This window comes from Silene latifolia, chromosome 7 (assembly GCF_048544455.1).
Source record: "Silene latifolia isolate original U9 population chromosome 7, ASM4854445v1, whole genome shotgun sequence".
Classification (NCBI taxonomy): domain Eukaryota; kingdom Viridiplantae; phylum Streptophyta; class Magnoliopsida; order Caryophyllales; family Caryophyllaceae; genus Silene; species Silene latifolia.
The window spans coordinates 81,273,047-81,292,879 of record NC_133532.1 but is presented as its reverse complement, the minus strand read 5'-3'; the positions used below and the strand labels follow the sequence as shown (position 1 = coordinate 81,292,879).

Sequence of the window (19,833 nt, the reverse complement as noted above, 5' to 3'; positions counted from 1 at the left end):
CCGTCCCCTCCGTCATTGCCATATCGGGCCCGACTTCTCCTCTTTGAAGAAGTAATAATAAACCCTACTTCTTCGTCTCATTAACTTAATATATTTATTTTCTTTTTTAGTTGTGATATTATCCCTTAATTATCTTAGGTTTATTGTTTGTTAAACAACACCTATTATTTTAAGTATATTGTGTGCTAAACAACACCTATATTTTTAGGTATACCGTGTGATCATTTATTTGAGACAATGCTTCTACTATGTCGACTTAATGCTTAAAGTTAGTAGTTTATTAATTTCTGGTTTAGATATGGGTGGAAAGCGGAAAAAAACATGGAAAAAAGTCATACAAAGAAGATTCAGGTGATGAGAATAATTTGGAATCGGATACTGGGCGAAGGAGCCATAGGGTTTCCCTAGAAGCAGTAGAGAGAGGGATACCTAATAAACACCAATGGAATGGATTAACGGGGCTGCAAGATGGTATCTTTGCTGCAAAATCTCGAGTTGGATTGGTTGTTGTGTAAGAGAGTATGTGCCTCTCGGTTTACCGCGTATCGATCAGTTGAGTAAAGACCTGAAGGAAAAGCTACGGGGGAGAATAAAGGTATGTATATACAATAATAAATGTAGTAAGATGGAATTATCTTAGTATTCGATATGTGCTATTAGCCGAAACTAACAAAATATGCTCACCATATATGCAGGCAGCTTACACTGTCCCCCAAGAACATGATGCTTACCTAAAAAAAACGATAGGTGAATCCTTCAGAGAATGGAAGTTAAAGGTTGCTCGGAACCACTTGTTCAACAAGAAGACCGGGGAGATAAAGAAGAAACCACCAACGAAGAAGTATCGTATGTAGGCCAGCAAGATTGGTATAACTTTATCGCTTATAGGAAGTCTGACCAGTTTAAGGTAATTTATCTGCGACTCATTGGGATCACTTTATTAGTAATCACTTAATAAGTTAAGAAATATGCTTACGTTACTCGACACATTTCATTTTATGAAGACTATGAGTAAGTAGAATCTAGAGAACATTTCAAAGAAAGAGAGTGTCTTTCATGGCTCTAGAGGTGGTTATAGATTGATTAAAAAGAAGCTTGTAAGTACTTAATCCTTATATTATTAGGTGTTTTATGCCGATGTATATATATATATATATATATATATATATATATATATATATATATATATATATATATATATATATATATATATATATATATATAGTAATAAGATCAAATGAGTCCTCCTCTTACATATGAGTCCATAAGTCCTATTACGGGCCATTGGATCTCAAAAATAAGCGGCTGAGATTGAAAGGCCAAATTATGTTTAATTACACCCTCTCTCATACTCTACCTAATTAATCACTAACCTATCTAATTAAACACTACCCTTTCTCTCATTTCCCTCATTTAATCATTATCACAAACCACTCATCTCTCTCTATATCTCACATTCTCTCATCAAACCAAAACAAAACAAAAAACCAATAAAACCCAGAAAACAAAACCACCAATAAAACCAAATAAATCAAAAAAAACTTCCTCACCACCACCCACCACCAGCCCACCCGACACCCACCCACCCGACACCAGCCCACCCACCTACCCACCCACCCCCACTGACCCACCACCACCTTTCCTCCCGACATCCACCACCAATCTCCCTCCCGACACCCACCACCATCGGCCACCTCCCCACCACACACCCACACCTCCCTATTCACAACCCACGGCCTCCACCCCAACCCACGGCCTCCACCCACACCCCACGCCGCAAGCCGCAGCATCACGCGGCCCAGATCTGGGTTTTCTTCTCCCACGCGGCCTCCACCCACACCGCCTGCTTCAGCCCCCACCGCCTCCTCCTTCCGCCTTTTTTTTTCTTTTTTCTTTTTCACCATATTTTCAGATATCGGTTTCACTGTTTAATTTGGTTTGTTGTTGGTGTTAGTGGTAATGTGTGGTCGTGATGCACGGGTTTGCGTGACATTTTCTGATCTCGGTTTCATTGTTTTTTTGATTTGGTTTATCTTCTCTAATCCCTTCAAATACTTTTATTTTGTTATTGTTTTTTTTTCCTCACATTTTCAGATCTCTTTTTTTTTATTGTTTCTTATTTTCGTTTTTTTTTTTGCATTTTTTTATTTCGGTTTTTGGTTGTGTTTGTTTCATATTTTGATTTCGGTTTTTTGTGATATTTCTTTTTTTAAAGTTTGATTTCTTTTAGGGTATTTTACTTTTTATCTACTATCGTCTTTTTATATTTTTTTTCAGATTTTGTATTCAAATCTCGTCTTGTAAAAAATTGTTTTGTTTTAAATTTTTTCAGATTTACTTGTAAATTTATGTCAACAAATTTTATTCTTAATTACACTTTTTTTCAAATTTTTTGAGATCTACTAAAATTACACTTTTCTCTACTAAAATTACACTTTTTTCTATTAAAGTTACATTTTTTTCTATTAAATTTACATTATTTCCTATTAAAGTTACACTTTTTTCTTTTAAAATTACACTTTGGTTGCTTAAAATTACATTTTTTTCTGTTAAAATTACACTTTTGTTAGCTAAAATTACACTTTTGTCTGTTACAATTACACTTTTGTTAGCTAAAATGACACTTTTGTCGCTTAAAATAACACTTTTGTGTGTTAAAATTACACTTTTGTCTGTTACAATACAATTACACTTTTGTTAGCTAAAATTACACTTTTGTCTATTAAAATTACACTTTTGTCTGTTACAATTACACTTTTGTTAGCTAAAATTACACTTATACTCCCTCCCATCCAAACCAAAGGTTACATTTGACTTTTTGGCACTATTCATAATTGTAGAGAATCTTTGGTATTATTAGTAATGTATAAGAGAAAACATAGTCATGCGAGATCTTGTTTGATTCATCGTCATAAATGCCATAAGAATATCAAGTTTTTATAATTTTTAATAATGTGTAACTAAAGATATTCACGTTACAAAACGCGTCTCGGCAAGCGTAATAAAGTCAAATGTAACATTTGGTTTGGATGAGAGGGAGTATCTACTAAGGTTACCCTCTCAATTACTAAAGTTCCACTCTCAACGGACTAAAATTACATTCTCAATGGACTAAAGTTACATTTTCATTGGACTAAAGTTGCACAATTTGGACAATTTGGATTGACTAATAGAGTTATTAATAATTTACACAATTTGGATTAAAGTTACACAAATTTGGACTAAAGTTATACAATTTGGATTAAAATTACACAATTTTGGACTGAAAATACAAAATTTGGACTACAAATACACTATTTACGACTAAATTTAGACTAAAAATACTTTATTTACGACTAAATTTGGACTAAAAATACAATTTTGGTCTGAAAATACACTATTTATACACTATTTATAGAATTTTGTGTAATACACTAGTTACACAATTTTTCTATTTTGAGTCATTAATATTGTGCAATTTCAATCATTGTCCACTAAAGTGTAACTTTAGTAAATTGATAGTGTGTATCTTTTATCATTTTATGAGTGTAATTTAGTTCACAAATGTGTAATTTTAGTCCATAAAAGTGTAATTTTAGTCCACAAAAGAGTAATTTTAGTCCACGGAAGTGTAATTTTAGTTCACAAAAGTGTAACTTTAGTTCATTGAGGGTGTAATTTTAGTTCATAAAAGTGTAATTTTAGTCCACAAAAGAGTAATTGTAGTCCACAAAAGTGTAATTTTAGTCCACTAAAGTGTAATTTTAGTCCATAAAAGTGTAATGTTAGTCCACAAACGTGTAATTTTTGTCCATAAAAGTGTAATTTTAGTCCACGGAAGTGTAATTTTAGTCCACAAAAGTGTAATTTTAGTCCATAAAAGTGTAATGTTAGTCCACAAATCATAACTTTATTCCTCTTATGTATAACTTTAGTATACAAAAGTGTAATTTTAGTCCACAAAAGTGTAATTTCAGTCCATAAAAGTGTAACTTTAGTTTATTGAGGTTGTAATTTTAGTTCATGACGATGTAACTATAATCATTTTAAGTCATTTTTATATGAAAATTTGAAAAATAACAAATATAAAAAAAAAAGACCAAAACATCAAAATTGAAAAAAAAAATAATAAAAAAAAAACGCAAATGAAAAAAAAAAACGGGTCAATGAAAATAAATTTTGATCTATTTTAGTAGATCTAAGATCAAAATAAAAGAAACTCACAAATTTGAAACAAGATTGTATAGCAAAACGATATTTGCGGAAAAAAAAGACAACAAAAAAATAAAAACATCTAAACATTAATTTTTTTTTTTTTAAAAAAAAAAGTCGTCGGCGGTGGTGGCGGTGGTGGTGGTGGCGGCGGCAGCAGCGGTAGTGGTGGGGATGGCGACGGTGGTGGTGTCGAGTGGGTGGTGGTAGTTGGGTGGTGAATGAGAAATAGATGAGTAAATGATTTATTTGGATTTTTTGGTTTTTTTATTTGTTTGGTTTTTGGGTTTTTTATTTTTTGGGGGTTTTGAGAGAGAAGAGTAGTGAAATGTGTGAGATGAGAGAGAAGTGAGTGAGTGGAAAATATATATAGTGAATTAGTGTTTAATTATGTTCTTAGTGATTAATTAAAATGTGTAGGAGAGAGAGTGAAAAATTAGTGTTAATGGTGCTTTTTGATTTCAATCTCCACCATCCATATTGGATGATCCAAGGGCTATAGTGAAGACTTAGGGACTCAAAACATATAAGGGACTTATAAGAACTTTACTATATATATATATATATATATATATATATATATATATATATATATATATATATATATATATATATATATATATATATATATAGAGAGAGAGAGAGAGAGAGAGAGAGAGAGATAGGCAAGATCCGGTGAGTCCACCTAAATATTTGAGTCTCGTGAGTCCACTAATGTATCACAACCTATACACAAGAATATCAAACACTACACGAAACAATATCACTGCTTATACTGAACAATATCACGCAAAATATACAACGAAAACAGTAAAAAGAAGGCTTAAAACTATAGTCAGTGACACTAATCATCGACGACAACCACCCACAACCCACCACCACCCCTTCACCTCCCCAACAACCATCACCCACGATCCACCACCACACGTTCACCTCCACAACAACCACCACCACGGCGCACATGTCCGTCTCACGACCATCGCGACCACCCCTCACTAACATACAATCAACGATCCTTCTTCCATTAACCTCCATCAAAGAACAACGCCGCCGCTGTTAAATTAGGGGTCTCATCGCCAGCGATGAAGGAAATAGGCGAATATAAAGAAGAGAACAAGAGAGGAAAAAATATAAAAGAAGTAATATGCAATAACTCCGACGAACACGCCGCCAAAATCGACTCACCGGCGGGAAAGTGCGTGAGGATGATGGTATTTGTTGGAGCTCCGACCCTAGCACTGATGGGTGTAAGAAAAAGTATGAGAAAAGAAGTTAATAACAGAGGGCTTAATCTGGTTCAAAGCAAGAGTGATATTGTTTAATATGACGCGTGATATTGTTTAGTATAACTTGTGATATTGTTTCGCTGGACTCACGGACTCAAAAAGATAGGGTGGACTCATGTGATCCTAATTCTATATATATATAGAAAGAAGTTAATAACAGAGTGCGAATCTGGTTCAGCAAGAGTGATATTGTTTAATATGACGCGTGATATTGTTTAGTATAACTTGTGATATTGTTTCGCTGGACTCACAGACTCAAAAAGATAGGGTGGACTCATGTGATCCTAATTCTATATATATATATATATAGAATTAGGATCACATGAGTCCACCCTTTCTTTTTGAGTCTCGTGAGTCCACTTATGTATCACACACTCTACACAAAAATATCACGATTTTTTTTATCAGTAAAAAAAAAATTATTAATTATTAAATTTTTTTTTTAAAAAAAAAAAAGCAAAGCTGTGATATTTTTTAGTATAACCTGTGATATTGTATCTAGTCCGTGAGTCCAATAAAAGAGTATCACAAGTTATACAAAAGAATATCACACTTTACAGTAAACAATACCACTGATTGTACTAAACAATATCACGGGTTATACTATACAATATCACACCACTGAACCTGATCTTCAGTGTCGCCCCAACCATTCTTTGATTGTGGTTTTATGAGTATCCATGGAGTCTTGCATTAATATTAAGCAATTCAGAAGATGTAACAATTAATTTTCAAATCTAAAATTCAAAGAGAGAAAAGTATCCATGAAGTCTTGCATTAATATTAGAGTAAGACGGTTTTAGTCTTCAGAAAGTCTAGGATGCAGCTTCTCAAATTTCATACGGAGTAAGAAATCATCATATGTTCACATTAATCATATATGAGCATATGATTCACAGCTTCATCCTCAACACCACATCATGTTTGGATTATTCATAAGATACTCCATAAAACCACATATACACTTTTCCACTCAATTAATAAATCAAGCTTCAGGTGCCGATATGAATGAAAACAACATTCTCTTTCTATCAACAACAACATGGGAAACAAATAATCACTCAAACAATAAATCAAACCAAATGTGTTCAATTTCGAACATCGGTAAATAAAGTCGCACACTCAGTTACATCTTTTAATCTATACATAACATTCTTCTATGTTATACAAATGAGCAGCAATCCCTTGTTGAACCTGCTTTCTCAAATTCTAAACCCCCATCTTTTTGTCGTCTCTTTCTTTGTCCTCTTTGAATTCGGGTCAATTAGGTGTCACGGGCAGCCATGATGAAGGTGTTGATAGAGGGCAAAAAATCGTGATATTCTTGTGTACAGCGTGTGATACATAAGTGGACTCATGGGACTCAAAAATATAGGTGGACTCACCGGATCTTGCCTATATATATATATATATATATATATATATATATATATATATATATATATATATATATATATATATATATATATATATATATTGTATGATCCAAGCGCTATATTGTATAGTATAACCAATGATATTGTTTAATACAATGAGTGGTATTATTTATTTTAAGGTGTGATATTATTTTGTATAACTTGTGATACTCTTTACTGGACTCACATACTCAGATACAATATTACAGGCTATACTAAACAATATCATAACTTAGACTTAAGAAAAAAAAATATTCATAAAAAAAATCGTGATATTTTTGCGTAGAGCGTGTGATACATAAGTGGACTCTATATATATAGAATTAGGATCACATGAGTCCACCCTATCTTTTTGAGTCCTTTGAGTCCACTTATGTATATATATATAGAATTAGGATCACATGAGTCCACCCTATGTTTTTGAGTCCTTGAGTTCATGATACAATATCACACGTTATATTAAACAATATCACAGCTTATACTCAAAAAAAAAAAATTGTGATATTATTTTGTAATATAATATCACCCGTTATGCTACACAATATCACAGTTTACAGTATCACACGTTATACTAAATAATATCACAGCTGAAGAAAAAAGTTTTTGAAAAAAAAAATCGTGATATTGTTTTGTAATACAATATTACACGTTATACTAAACAATATCACAACTTACAAAAAAAAAAAAAAAAAAAAAAAAAACTTTTTCGAAAAAAAAAAATTTTGATAAAAAAATTCGAAAAAAAAATATTTTCGAAAAAAAAAAATCGAAAAAAAAAATTTGAAAAAAAAAATTGAAAAAAAAATTTTTTTCGAAAAAAATAAATTGAAAAAAAAAATTGAAAAAAAAAAAATTTCGAAAAAAAAAAAAAATTCGTGATATTGTTTTATTGACTCATGAACTCAAATATATAGGTGGACTCAAATATAAATAAACGAATGTTTAATTTTAAGGGATACCATTTGTTGTACATGAAATGTCGTACTCTTAATTTTAAGAATATTATTAAGCTACGTAATTAAATTTCTTTTTAAGTTTGTATACTTTAAATAAATATATAAATTTGTAAATTTTATGTGTTAGATTTTTTGAGAGTTAAATTTTATAATTACAGAAGTAAAAATATACAATATTTCCATATTCCAACCAACATTTCACCATACGAAAATAAACTAAAAAAATTGCATGAAGAATTTAATTGATTTTGACTAAAATGTTCTTTTATAAAAATTTTAATTAAAATGTCAGTTTTAGCTATAAATTATGAGGCTTGGATGTAAATTTGTAAATAGGCCACTTATAAAATTTTAAAACTTATCAAATATTTAATATACACAATTAATTAAAAATAATGATGATGATCGACCCTTTGATATTCTTTAATTTGTATGTTTCAAAATATATAATGAGATTTTTGTAAGCAATTTTAGTTAAGTTTTATTTATGTGGAAGAGTTATTTTAATAATTTTATATGAATGTGAGGTGACATCATAATAGACTACAAATGCAAAATGCTTTTTAATTATTTACTCAACATGCTTTTTTTTTTGAGAGTAAACATGTCTTTTAATATTATTGTATGTATAAATAAAATTGTAAATTAATTTACTTTAAGAGTACAAAGCCAAAATTTAATATTTCTATGCTCTAACTATATTTAATGCTCCAAATTTATTTAACTTTAACTTTTTGTTTTCGTTTTCATATAATTGAAGATGATGTGACTTTATAAAATGCACTTAAAAGGGAGATAGTGAAATTTTATGCTTTGTCTTGCCTTTTTATATTATTTATAGATTTTAACAACAAAAAGTGTAACTTTAATTTTTTAGAAGTCTAACTTTAGTCTATCGAAAGTGTAACTTTAGTCCAATACGAGTAAAACCTATTCCATTGAAAGTGTACCTTTAGTCCATATAAAAAGTATAACTTTAGTCCAATGAGAGTGTAACATTAATCCTTTGAGAGGGTAACTTTAGTCCATTGAGAGTGTAACTTTAGTCCATTGAGAGGGTAACCTTAATAGAGATAAGTGTAACTTTAATGGATAAAAGTGTAATTTTAATGGATAAAAGTGTAATTTTAATGGAAACAAATGTAACTTTAATAATAGAGAAAAATGTAACTTTAACAGAGAAAAATGTAATTTTAATAGAAAAAAGTGTAATTTTAATGGAGAAAAGTGTAACTTTAATAATAGAACTTTAACAAAAAAATGTAATTTTAATGGATAAAGTGTAATTTTAATGGAGAAAAGTGTAACTTTAATAATAGATAAAAGTGTAACTTTAATAGAAAAAAGTGTAATTTTAATAGAAAAAAGTGTAATTTTAATAGAGAAATGAGTAATTTTAACTTTAATAGGAAAAAATGTAACTTTATACGATTATGTCAAAAATCTACTTCATATTAATAGATCTAAGATTAAAATAAAAAATCTACTTCATATTTATAAAACCAAATCTATTTGATAGATCTAATATTTAAATCAAAGGTCTAAAAAAAGTTGAAAAACTAGTTTTTGAATAAAAAAAATCTGTGAAAAAATAGGTTAAAAAACAAAAAAAAACAAAATAAAGACACACAACAAAAACAAAAAACAAAACAAAAAAAGGATTCTACCATCACCATTTTTACCCAACGTGAGTAGCTATTTACCCAAAAAAACATAAAAAAAAAAAAAGTGAGTAGCTATTTACCCAAAAAGTAAATAATAGAGTATTAACTATGATTCTACCATCACCATTTTTATCAATCAGTAAAAAAACTCCATCACTCTTTTGGATTTCTGCATGTTTTTGGTAGGCTGACGAAAAAAAAAACGAGCAACCAGATCTGGCAAGGAAGAAATAAAAAAAAGGACGGAAGAGAGGAGGAGCGGCAATGGTGGGCGTCTAGGTTGGTGGCGGTTGGCAGTGGTAAAAAACGGTGGAGGTCGGGGTGGTGGAGAGGAGGATGGCGTTGTTGGTGTGGTTGTTGTAGGTGACGGCGTTGGAGGAGGCGAGAAGGGCGGTGGCCGCAGATCTGGAATGAAAAGAAGGGGAGGAATGTGGTGGGGCTGGTGGATGTCGGGGTGGGGGAGAGGATAATGGCGTTGATGGCGGTTGGAGGTCGTGGTGGGTTGTGGTGCTGGGAAAGGAGGTGCGGTTGGAGGTCGTGGTGGGTTGTTGTAACACCCCCATACTCCAAGTGCCTTACCAAGACCACTCAGATATAAAGATGTCACCATCTCGGTTTCCCGAGGCAATGATAATCATAAGACAATAACGAAACAACATTTTAAAAGTATAAGTTTAGTGAATAAATACAATCCAAAACCAAATGCCCAAAATACGGGTTACAAGTACTCAAAACAACTGTCTAATCAACTAAATGAAATGTCTGATAAACTAATCAAGCTACAGCGGAAGACTCTATCATCTGAAGGTGACACATCCCAGCTATCCCATGTATCTCGAATCATACCTGCTCAACAACTGCTCACCATCCACGAATGGATCACCACAGTTTTTAAAACAATAAACGGGTCAAGATACTAATCACACAATATATATATATATATATATATATATATATATATATATATATATATATATATATATATATATATATATATATATATATATATAACTCAACAATACAACAAACAACACAGCTCAACCGTCACGGATATACTCGAACTCCATCATCAACTCCACAACATCGACTACACACTAAAGTGTGTAGCCCCGCCAGTACCCATCGCAACAGGTTACTCCTCGCCGCCGATGGGGACGCGGTCATTCCCACCTAAGCCCCGCTCATCTCCGTCGAGCGATAAACCCAAATCCATTAATGTGCACATCCCTTCGTGGCGGGTTCCATAGAAGACGAATAATGGGCGTGAAGCCACTCCCGCAAGTGACTCCACTCGGCCAGGGACGCACCGAAGAACACAGAGACAGATACAATCAACCACAACTACTATCAACAATCAAAACCAACAACCGTCACAATACTCGTATGATAATATTCAACAATCACAAAGCACAACTAACACATCATGTGACTAATACTGAGTAGGGAAACCCTACCTGGAATGCAATACAATCAGACGGTCTCAATAGCTGTTATCAAAAGGCCTCCTCTACGAATCCTCCTCCTAACATATGATCATACAATTACTAACAATCATAAAAGACAACAAAACCCCCAAACCCCCAAACTAGGGTTTAAACAACCTTAACAAAATACCATAAAATCAGTACGTAGATCTTACCCTCGACGTAAGGATCACAAGAATGTAAGGAACGATGAATTCCGACCTCCCAAGCTCCGGGATTTGTCAATAATGCGAAGGATGCGAAGTACGTAGGTTGCAATCTCTTTTCAAAGTGATTAGGTTTGTAAAAGCTTTTTATGAAAGTGACGGAAAGATTTAAATACTAATTCGCATTATTAACAAAACCCGACAAAACATCACCCGTAAACCGGGCTACTCGATCGAGTAACTGACGTACTCGATCGAGTGCCGCCTACTCGATCGAGTACCAAGGCTACTCGATCGAGTACCCTACAGGTAAGAAACTATTTTAAAATGCAAAACACCCTTACTCGAAAGAGTAAGGCCCACTCGATAGAGTACCCAGAGGCTCACAAAACCGTAGCATTACAGTCTTCCCTCCTTAAAAAGAACTTCGTCCCCGAAGTTCAAACCACAACAAAACAAAAACATACTACCACACTCCCGACACAACAACCAACATAAAACTTAACATAAAAATATGCTACTAACCAAACTCAACCCGACTCAACCACAACAAACATACCGACACAGCACAAAAAGGGTGTAAAAACTCTTAAAAACTCTTTGCGATCATCTCCTACCCCCCTAAAAGAAACAAGGTTACGTCCCCGTAACCATACATACCTGATCAAAAAGAAAAGGGTAACGCTCTCTCATGGCCTCCTCTGCCTCCCACGTAGCTTCCTCGACCTCATGATTAGACCAAAGGATCTTAAGCAAAACTGTCTCACCACTCCTAGTATTCCTAATCTTCCGGTCAAGAATCTGCTTAGGCACCTCAAGATAAGACAAGGACTTATCTAGCTCTATACTCTCTGCCTCTAACACATGCGACGGATCACTCACATACTTCCGTAACTGAGATACATGAAACACATTATGCACCCTATCCAAAGAAGACGGTAAAGCCAAACGGTAAGTAACCTCTCCAACCCTGTCTAGGATCTCATATGGCCCTATGAACTTCTGACTCAGCTTGCCTTTCTTCCCAAATCTCATAACCCCATGCATAGGAGACACTTTCGGAAGAACCTTGTCCCCAACCTGAAACTCGATATCCCGACGATGTAGATCTGCGTAACTCTTTTGCCTATCCTGAGCTGCTCTCATCCTCTCCCTGATCATCCTAATCTTCTCAACCATGTCATGTACCAACGCTGGTCCTAAGAACACTGCCTCAGCACTGTCGTCCCAACAGATTGGACTCCTACATCTCCTCCCATATAAGGCCTCAAACGGTGCCATGCCAATACTAGTGTGATAGGTGTTGTTGTAAGAAAACTCTATCAAATCTAATCTCTGTTCCCAGCTACCACCAAAGTCCATCACACAAGCTCATAACATATCCTCAAGAGTCTTGATTTTTCTCTCAGTCTGACCGTCTGTCGCAGGATGAAATGTTGTACTCATCTTCAATGTCGTTCCCAAAGATTCCTGCAAGTCTTTCCAAAACTTTGAGATAAACCTCGCATCTCTGTCAGATACTATGTCCTTAGGAACCCCATGTAACTTTAGCACATTCTTCCGGTAAGCCATAGCTAATTGTGGCTTAGTCCATGTATCTTTCATTGGCACAAAATGAGCTGACTTGGTCAATCGATCCACTATTACCCATATCATGTTGTTACCCTGTTGACTCTTCGGCAAACCCACGATAAAATCCATAGAAATGGATTCCCACTTCCACTCAGGTACCTCTAAAGACTGAATCTTACCTTGTGGTCGTCGCTGTTCCCCTTTAACTCTCTGGCATGTCAAACAACGGGCCACAAACTCAGCTGTATCTTTCTTCATCCCAGGCCACCAAAACGTGTTCTTTAAATCCTTGTATAGCTTGTCACCACCTGGATGTACTGAATATGGTGTACAATGTGCCTCTGTCATGATTGTCTTTTTCAGCTCCTCATCATTAGGGACACACCACCTCCCATCAAACCTCAAACTACCATCTGAATGAATAGAGAATCTGGACACTGTCCCTTTCTCTACCCCAGCTCTCCATTCTACCATCTTAGGATCCAACACCTGTTTTCCTCGAATATCATCATAAAGATCAGGCTATACTGTCAAATCTCCTATGGAATCCTTTCTCTGCATCATATGTATCCCAAATTTTCCCACCTCATCTCTCAACCTCATCAAAGATAAAGTTGTACACAAAGAATGTACATTCTTCCTGCTCAAAGCATCTGCAACAACATTAGCTTTCCCTTCATGGTAGATAATATCCATGTCATAATCACCAATCAGCTCCATCCACCTCCTCTGTCTCATGTTCAACTCCTTTTGAGTGAAGATGTACTTGAGACTCTTGTGATCAGAAAATACCTGAAAGGTCGCCCCATAAAGGTAATGTCTCCAAATCTTGAGAGCAAACAGCACTGCACCCAACTCTAGATCGTGTGTAGGATAATTCTCCTCATAAGGATTCAATTGCCTAGAAGCATAGGCAATCACTTTACCGTTCTGCATCAACACACATCCCAACCCATTCTTTGAGGCATCTGTATAAACCTCAAAGTTCTCACTCCCTTCAGGCAATGCTAAGATAGGAGCTGTGGTCAAACGCTCCTTTAATGTTTGGAACGCCGTCTCACAACTCTCATCCCAACAAAACCTGTTCTCTTTCCTCATTAAAGCTGTCATAGGTCTAGCAATCTTGGAGAAATCCTTCACGAACCGTCTGTAATATCCAGCTAAACCCAAGAAACTCCGGATCTCAACAACATTCTTTGGTGCTTCCCACTTGGTCACTGCCTCAATCTTTGCTGGATCCATAGCTACCCCATCCTTAGAGATCACATGCCCTAGAAAAGCAACTCTCTCTAACTAGAACTCACACTTGGACAGCTTAGCATATAACTCATGCTCCCTCAAGGTCTGCAACACAATCCTTATATGCTCCTCGTGCTCCTCCTTAGTCTTGGAATAGACCAAGATATCATCAATGAACACTACCACAAACTTGTCCAAAAACTGACTGAATATTCTGTTCATCAAATCCATAAACACAGCCGGTGCATTAGATAACCCAAAAGGCATCACCACATACTCATAATGACCATACCTCGACGTGAAAGCTGTCTTTGGTATGTCCACCTCTCTAATCTTCACCTGATGGTACCCCGACCTCAAATCAATCTTGGAAAAGACTGATGCACCACTCAACTGGTCAAACAGGTCGTCTATCCTTGGCAAAGGATACTTGTTCTTCACTGTCACTCGGTTCTGCTCCCTGTAATCTATACACAACCTCAAGCTCCCATCTTTCTTCTTCACAAAAAGAACTGGTGCTCCCCATGGTGATACACTAGGTCTAATGTATCCCTTCTCTATCAGATCATCTAACTGCTTCCTGAGCTCCTCCAACTCTTTAGGACCCATACAGTACGGTGCCTTAGAGATTGGCCCCGTCCCCGGTTTCAACTTAACCGTGAAATCTATCTCCCTCTTCGGTGGCAACCCCGGAATCTCCTCTGGAAAGACATCTGAAAACTCACCCACCACTGGTATCTGATCAACTGTCGGACTCTCTATCCGGTCATCTCTCACATGGCACAAGATCAAAGGGCATCCCTTCCTCAGATAGGACTTCAAGGTCACAGTTGCAATCAACTTAACTTTGGGTTTGACCATAAACCCACGATAAGACACACTAACGCCCTTAGGACCTCTCAAAGGCACTTTCTTTTGATGACAGTCTATCTTAGCTTTGCAATTTCCTAACCAATCCATCCCGACTATCATGTCAAAACCGTCTAAAGGAAACTCTAGCAAGTCTACAGGTAGATCAACTTGCCCAACTATCATAGATACATCCTTATACAACCTCCCACATGATACAGACTCACCCGACTATCATAGATACATCCTTATACAACCTCCCACATGATACAGACTCACACTCGTAAAACCTCACATTTACACTTGTAAAATGTTAAAATTATATAAATTCAAAATTTCCGTCACAAAAAAACAAATTTACACTCTTAAAATGTTACATTTACACTCGTAAAATCTCACATTTACACTTGTAAAACTCATACAACATTACATTTACACTTCTGAAATCTAAAACTCAAAACTGATTAATTAGGGGCTAGAGAGAGAAAGAAAAATTAATTAGTGTATAGAAATTTGATTAGTGAAATAATTTTTTTGTTAATTTCAATCTCAACCATCCATTTCAATCCAACCATCTACATTTTTTTCTTTTCTTTTAATATCCCTTAATCCTTCCCTTTTCCATCCATCTCAACCATCCATTTTCTCATCCAATGGCCCTTAGAGGGACTTAGGGACTCAATGACATATGGTGGACTCATAAGAACTCACCTATATATATATATATATATATATATATATATATATATATATATATATATATATATATATATATATATATAGAAATTGCATCAAGTGAGTCTAGGTATCTTAGGTGAGTCTAGCATTTTAATCTCATCCATTAGATCTACTCTAATCAGGTGAGATTCAATCTCGTAAATTATAACAAACCTATAAAAGCTAAGAATTCAAACCTCCCACTCATAATTCAGTTTCACTTTCTCTCTCCTCCGTCTCTTTCCCTCGCTTTCTCTATCTCTCTCTCTAAGTCAAAATTATCCTCTGAATCAAGCAAACAAACCCTAGGTTCCTGTTTTTTACTCGCTTTTATCAATTCATTCACAAATCAATCAAATTCGCCTGCATTTTCCAGGTTCTCGTTGCTACAATGGATGCGATTCTACCGACATTAACATGCAAACAGGTAATTTCCGTAATCCTTTCGTTTTCAGTTTTCCTTTTCGCGATTTCATCTGGATTCTATGTCGCTGATCATTCGCTATTGTAATTTCATTATTCCGTTGCTTTTCAGTTTTTTAGGTTAATCGATTTTATGTTTGCTTCAATTTTAATGACATCCGTTCACTTCTACTTCAATTTGACGGTGTCCTTTCCTTTGATTATTCTCGTATTTGCTTTTCTCTTAAATATTAGGTGAAATATCCTTGTATTTGTTGTTTTTCCTATCGAATTTTCATATTTGCGTTCTCCTCTTTCGCTTACAATCGTAGTTGCTTTATCGTCACATTAAGTCAATTTTGATTATATTTGTCTTTATTCTTTGCTTTTCGGTTTTTTAGGTTAATCGATTTTATGTTTGCTTCAATTTTAATGAAATCCGTTCACTTCTACTTCAATTTACGGTCTCCTTTCCTTTGATTATACTCGTAGTTGCTTTTGTCTTAAATATTAGGTCAAATATCCTTGTATTTGTTGATTTTCTCGTTCAAATTCGGTCAAATTTCATTATATTTGACGTCTTTTCCTGTCTTGTATAATCCTGTTCCCCTGTCTGTATATTCTGTTCATTGTCAATGCTTCCAGGCTCGACTTGTTACAATATCAATATTCTTTGTAACACAATCACATATATTCATTTTCCATTGCACATATAACATATGATGTACCACACTGGATGTCCTCTTGTTTCGTTGTTACTTCAATGTACTTTAGTTTCTTGTTCTAAATTGTACTCGGCCTCTTCGCATATTTCTGTTCTCCCGTCCATCCTTATGTCACTACATTGTCATAGTACTAGTATTTCAGTAACAATGTTACTCTTTGTAATACCACCGTTGTATTTCAGGTCACTAATACTCGTATTTTCCTTTTTGTATTACAGACTCAAGTACTGTCACTCAACCCCATTCTACGCCAATTGTCCAAGAGCAACCCAATCCTCAACCAAATAATCAGCTTGTTCTGTCTCACACGCCTAATGGAGGTGAGCGCTGGATGCGTGTGGTTGAGCACAAGTTTAGACCTACCATTGGTGCAGTTTTCGCCTCCCTTGAGGCTGGAATCAAGTTCTACGAGGTTTATGCTCGGGCATGTGGATTTACCCCTCGGAAGCACAGTACGAAAACACTACGAGGTGGTGTTGCACACCAAAAATTCGTAGTCTGCAACCGTCAAGGGTTCAGGGAATCTAAACCGAAACAGCGTCCCAGAACCAAGGATGATGAGAATATGGGTGATGGTTCGTCCACAGCTAGTACAGTTACACGGCGAGTTAAAATCACAAGAATTGGATGCCGAGCGTACGTCAGATTTGCCCTTCTACATGGCCTTGATGGCCCAGCTATGATTGACGAGTTTTCTGAAGTCCACAATCATCGTCTCACCTCTGTCTGTAACAGAGATCTCGATAAGATTTCACGATCCTTGATATGTTCGGAAGACGCTTATCTTGGACAACTCCAATTTGAATATTTATTTGGATTGACCTTTAGACAGGTTAAGGAACTTGTCAATGGGTATGAAAATATCGGTGCTACATTGATAGATTTTAAGAACTTTCAAAGAGATATCAAGTGCTACATTGGGTTAAGATATCTTGACCTTTTCATCGATCGACTCGAGAAACTCAAAGCGACCCAACCCAGTTCTACTTCACCTATGATGTTGATCCGCAAAACCGTCTAACAAAGTTCTTTTGGGCTGATGCTACATGTATTAGAAACTACTCATTCTTTGGGGATGCTGTGAGCTTCGACCCTACTTACGGAACCAACAAGTATGATATGGTTTTTACACCATTCACAGGTGTTAATCACCACAGAAAGTCGGTGTTGTTTGCGGTTGTCTCTGTTACACGAGGATGACATCTCCTTCCAATGGACCTTTCAGCATTTCTTGACCGCCATGGGACAAAAAGAGCGCAGATTCATGATCACGGATCAATGCCCTGGCATAAAGAAGGTAATAGTGTGACACTTTGTTACTTACGAGACTTACTTAAATTTATTGTACCACAACTTTCGACTCCAACTACCACTGTTCCATCTCTTCCTCTTTTACAAGGTTATTCAATAACAATGTTATCAGTAACTAAATTACTAACATATAATTTACTCACTTGCTCTTTCCTATCCTTTGGTCAATATCACGTTCGACTTGCTTTGTTTCATTATGACGGCATACAACAGGCTTTCCTTACATTTTCAAGACAGCTAGGCATCGTTATTGTATGTGGCATATTACACAAAAGATCACGGACAAAGTTGGTTCAGCACTCTGCAGAGACACGGACTTCCTTGCTCGCTTCAACGCTGTTGTTTGGGACCCTAATATGGAGCCGTCGGAGTTCGAAGAGAAGTGGCGGAAGGTCATTTTTGATTTCGGTGGAAGATAATGATTGGTTGACTACAATGTTCGACGACAGACACCATTGGATTCCTGCCTACCATCGTGACCTTCCCTTGGGCTGCATATTAAGAACAACACGGCGATCGAAAGTACAAATTCGTTTTTCAAGCGCTATGAGAATCACTTTGGTACACTGGTCGAATTTTGGATGAGGTAAACAACTCTTTTTCATTCCTTACATGCCAGGAGAAGTGTATGTTACAAAGTACCATTGTTTCATTGTTACATAAATAATTTGTTCCGAATCCTTGTTGCATTAAAACCAGGTTCCAAAGCTATGGACCAGCAGCGCTATACGGGAAGGTGCGATGATTATAACGGCGACCACTCATTCCCCGAGCTTAAGACAGAATTACCTATAGAAAAGCATGGCGCTATTATATACACACATGCTGTGTTCAAGGTGTTTCAAGAAGAAGTAATGGCTGCCGATTCATGTGGTGTTGATGACTTTGAGACGGAGGAGCATGTGCGCATAATTCATGTAATCGATGCTGAGGCAGGCAGAATTTTCAAGGTGAGGTTGGACCTTAGAAGCACAGATGCAGTATGCGAGTGTAAACTGTTCGAAAGAATTGGATTACTCTGCAGGCATATTGTGTGGGTGTACAAGGGCAAAGGAATTGGGCGAATACCAAGCAAGTACATTGTAGATCGTTGGCTAAATAACACACACGCATCGAACAGGTTTGATTAGAAAACATTATTACAGTGACAGTTTTGACTTGTTACAGTAATTGTTTTACACTAACATTGTAACCATAATTTCTTATAGTAACATTGTCACCATGATAAACTGTAACCTGTTGTTTTACTTCCAGGCTTGATTCGAATGGGAATGTCATTGAGGATGCATATATGGCTACGTCTGATAACAGTCATTTGTACAACGTATGGTCAGAGTTCCGTCAGATAGTTGGTGTTCTCAAAACTTTACCTGCTGAACACACGGAAGAGTTAGCATCCCTCTTAGTTGAGTTCCGGCAGAATTATGTATTGAACCGCTTACAAAAGACCAAGAGATGGAGATTCTGTTGGGCTGCAGCTCGTCGTCTGAAGTCACTATCCACCCTCCGGAACAAGCACGCAACAAGGGCAGCGGAAAAAGATTGAAGTCAGCTAAACAACAGGCCATTGAAAAAGCAGCCAAGCCAAAGAGGCTATGTGCATACTGCAAAGAAAGAGTTACCCACGACGGGGAGAACATGCCCTCTTCGCATAGGCGATGAAGCTGCTGAGAAAGACTAAAAAGAAAAAGTTTGATCTTTTGTTATGATGTTAAAGTAACATTGTGACCTTATCAATAATTAGTAGGATTTTGTGTTCTTTGTGACAATAATATGTCACAAAGTAAAAATAAAAAGTAGAATTGTGTGTTCTTTGTGACAATAACATGTCACAAAGTAAAAAGTCATTCGATTTTCCTACATCATAGTTAACATT

At 35.7% G+C, this 19,833-nt stretch overlaps 1 protein-coding gene across 1 annotated transcript; it reads left to right on the top strand.

Moving 5' to 3' along the window:
* The first annotated feature begins 442 nt into the window (after positions 1-442).
* LOC141590290 (protein FAR1-RELATED SEQUENCE 5-like) lies at positions 443-19,503 on the top strand. Its single transcript, XM_074410891.1, has 7 exons — positions 443-595; positions 696-747; positions 16,865-17,567; positions 17,702-17,787; positions 17,872-17,943; positions 18,657-19,077; positions 19,212-19,503. The coding sequence occupies exons 1-7, from the start codon at positions 443-445 to the stop codon at positions 19,501-19,503; spliced, it is 1,779 nt and encodes a 592-aa protein (XP_074266992.1).
* The last annotated feature ends 330 nt before the right edge of the window (positions 19,504-19,833 follow it).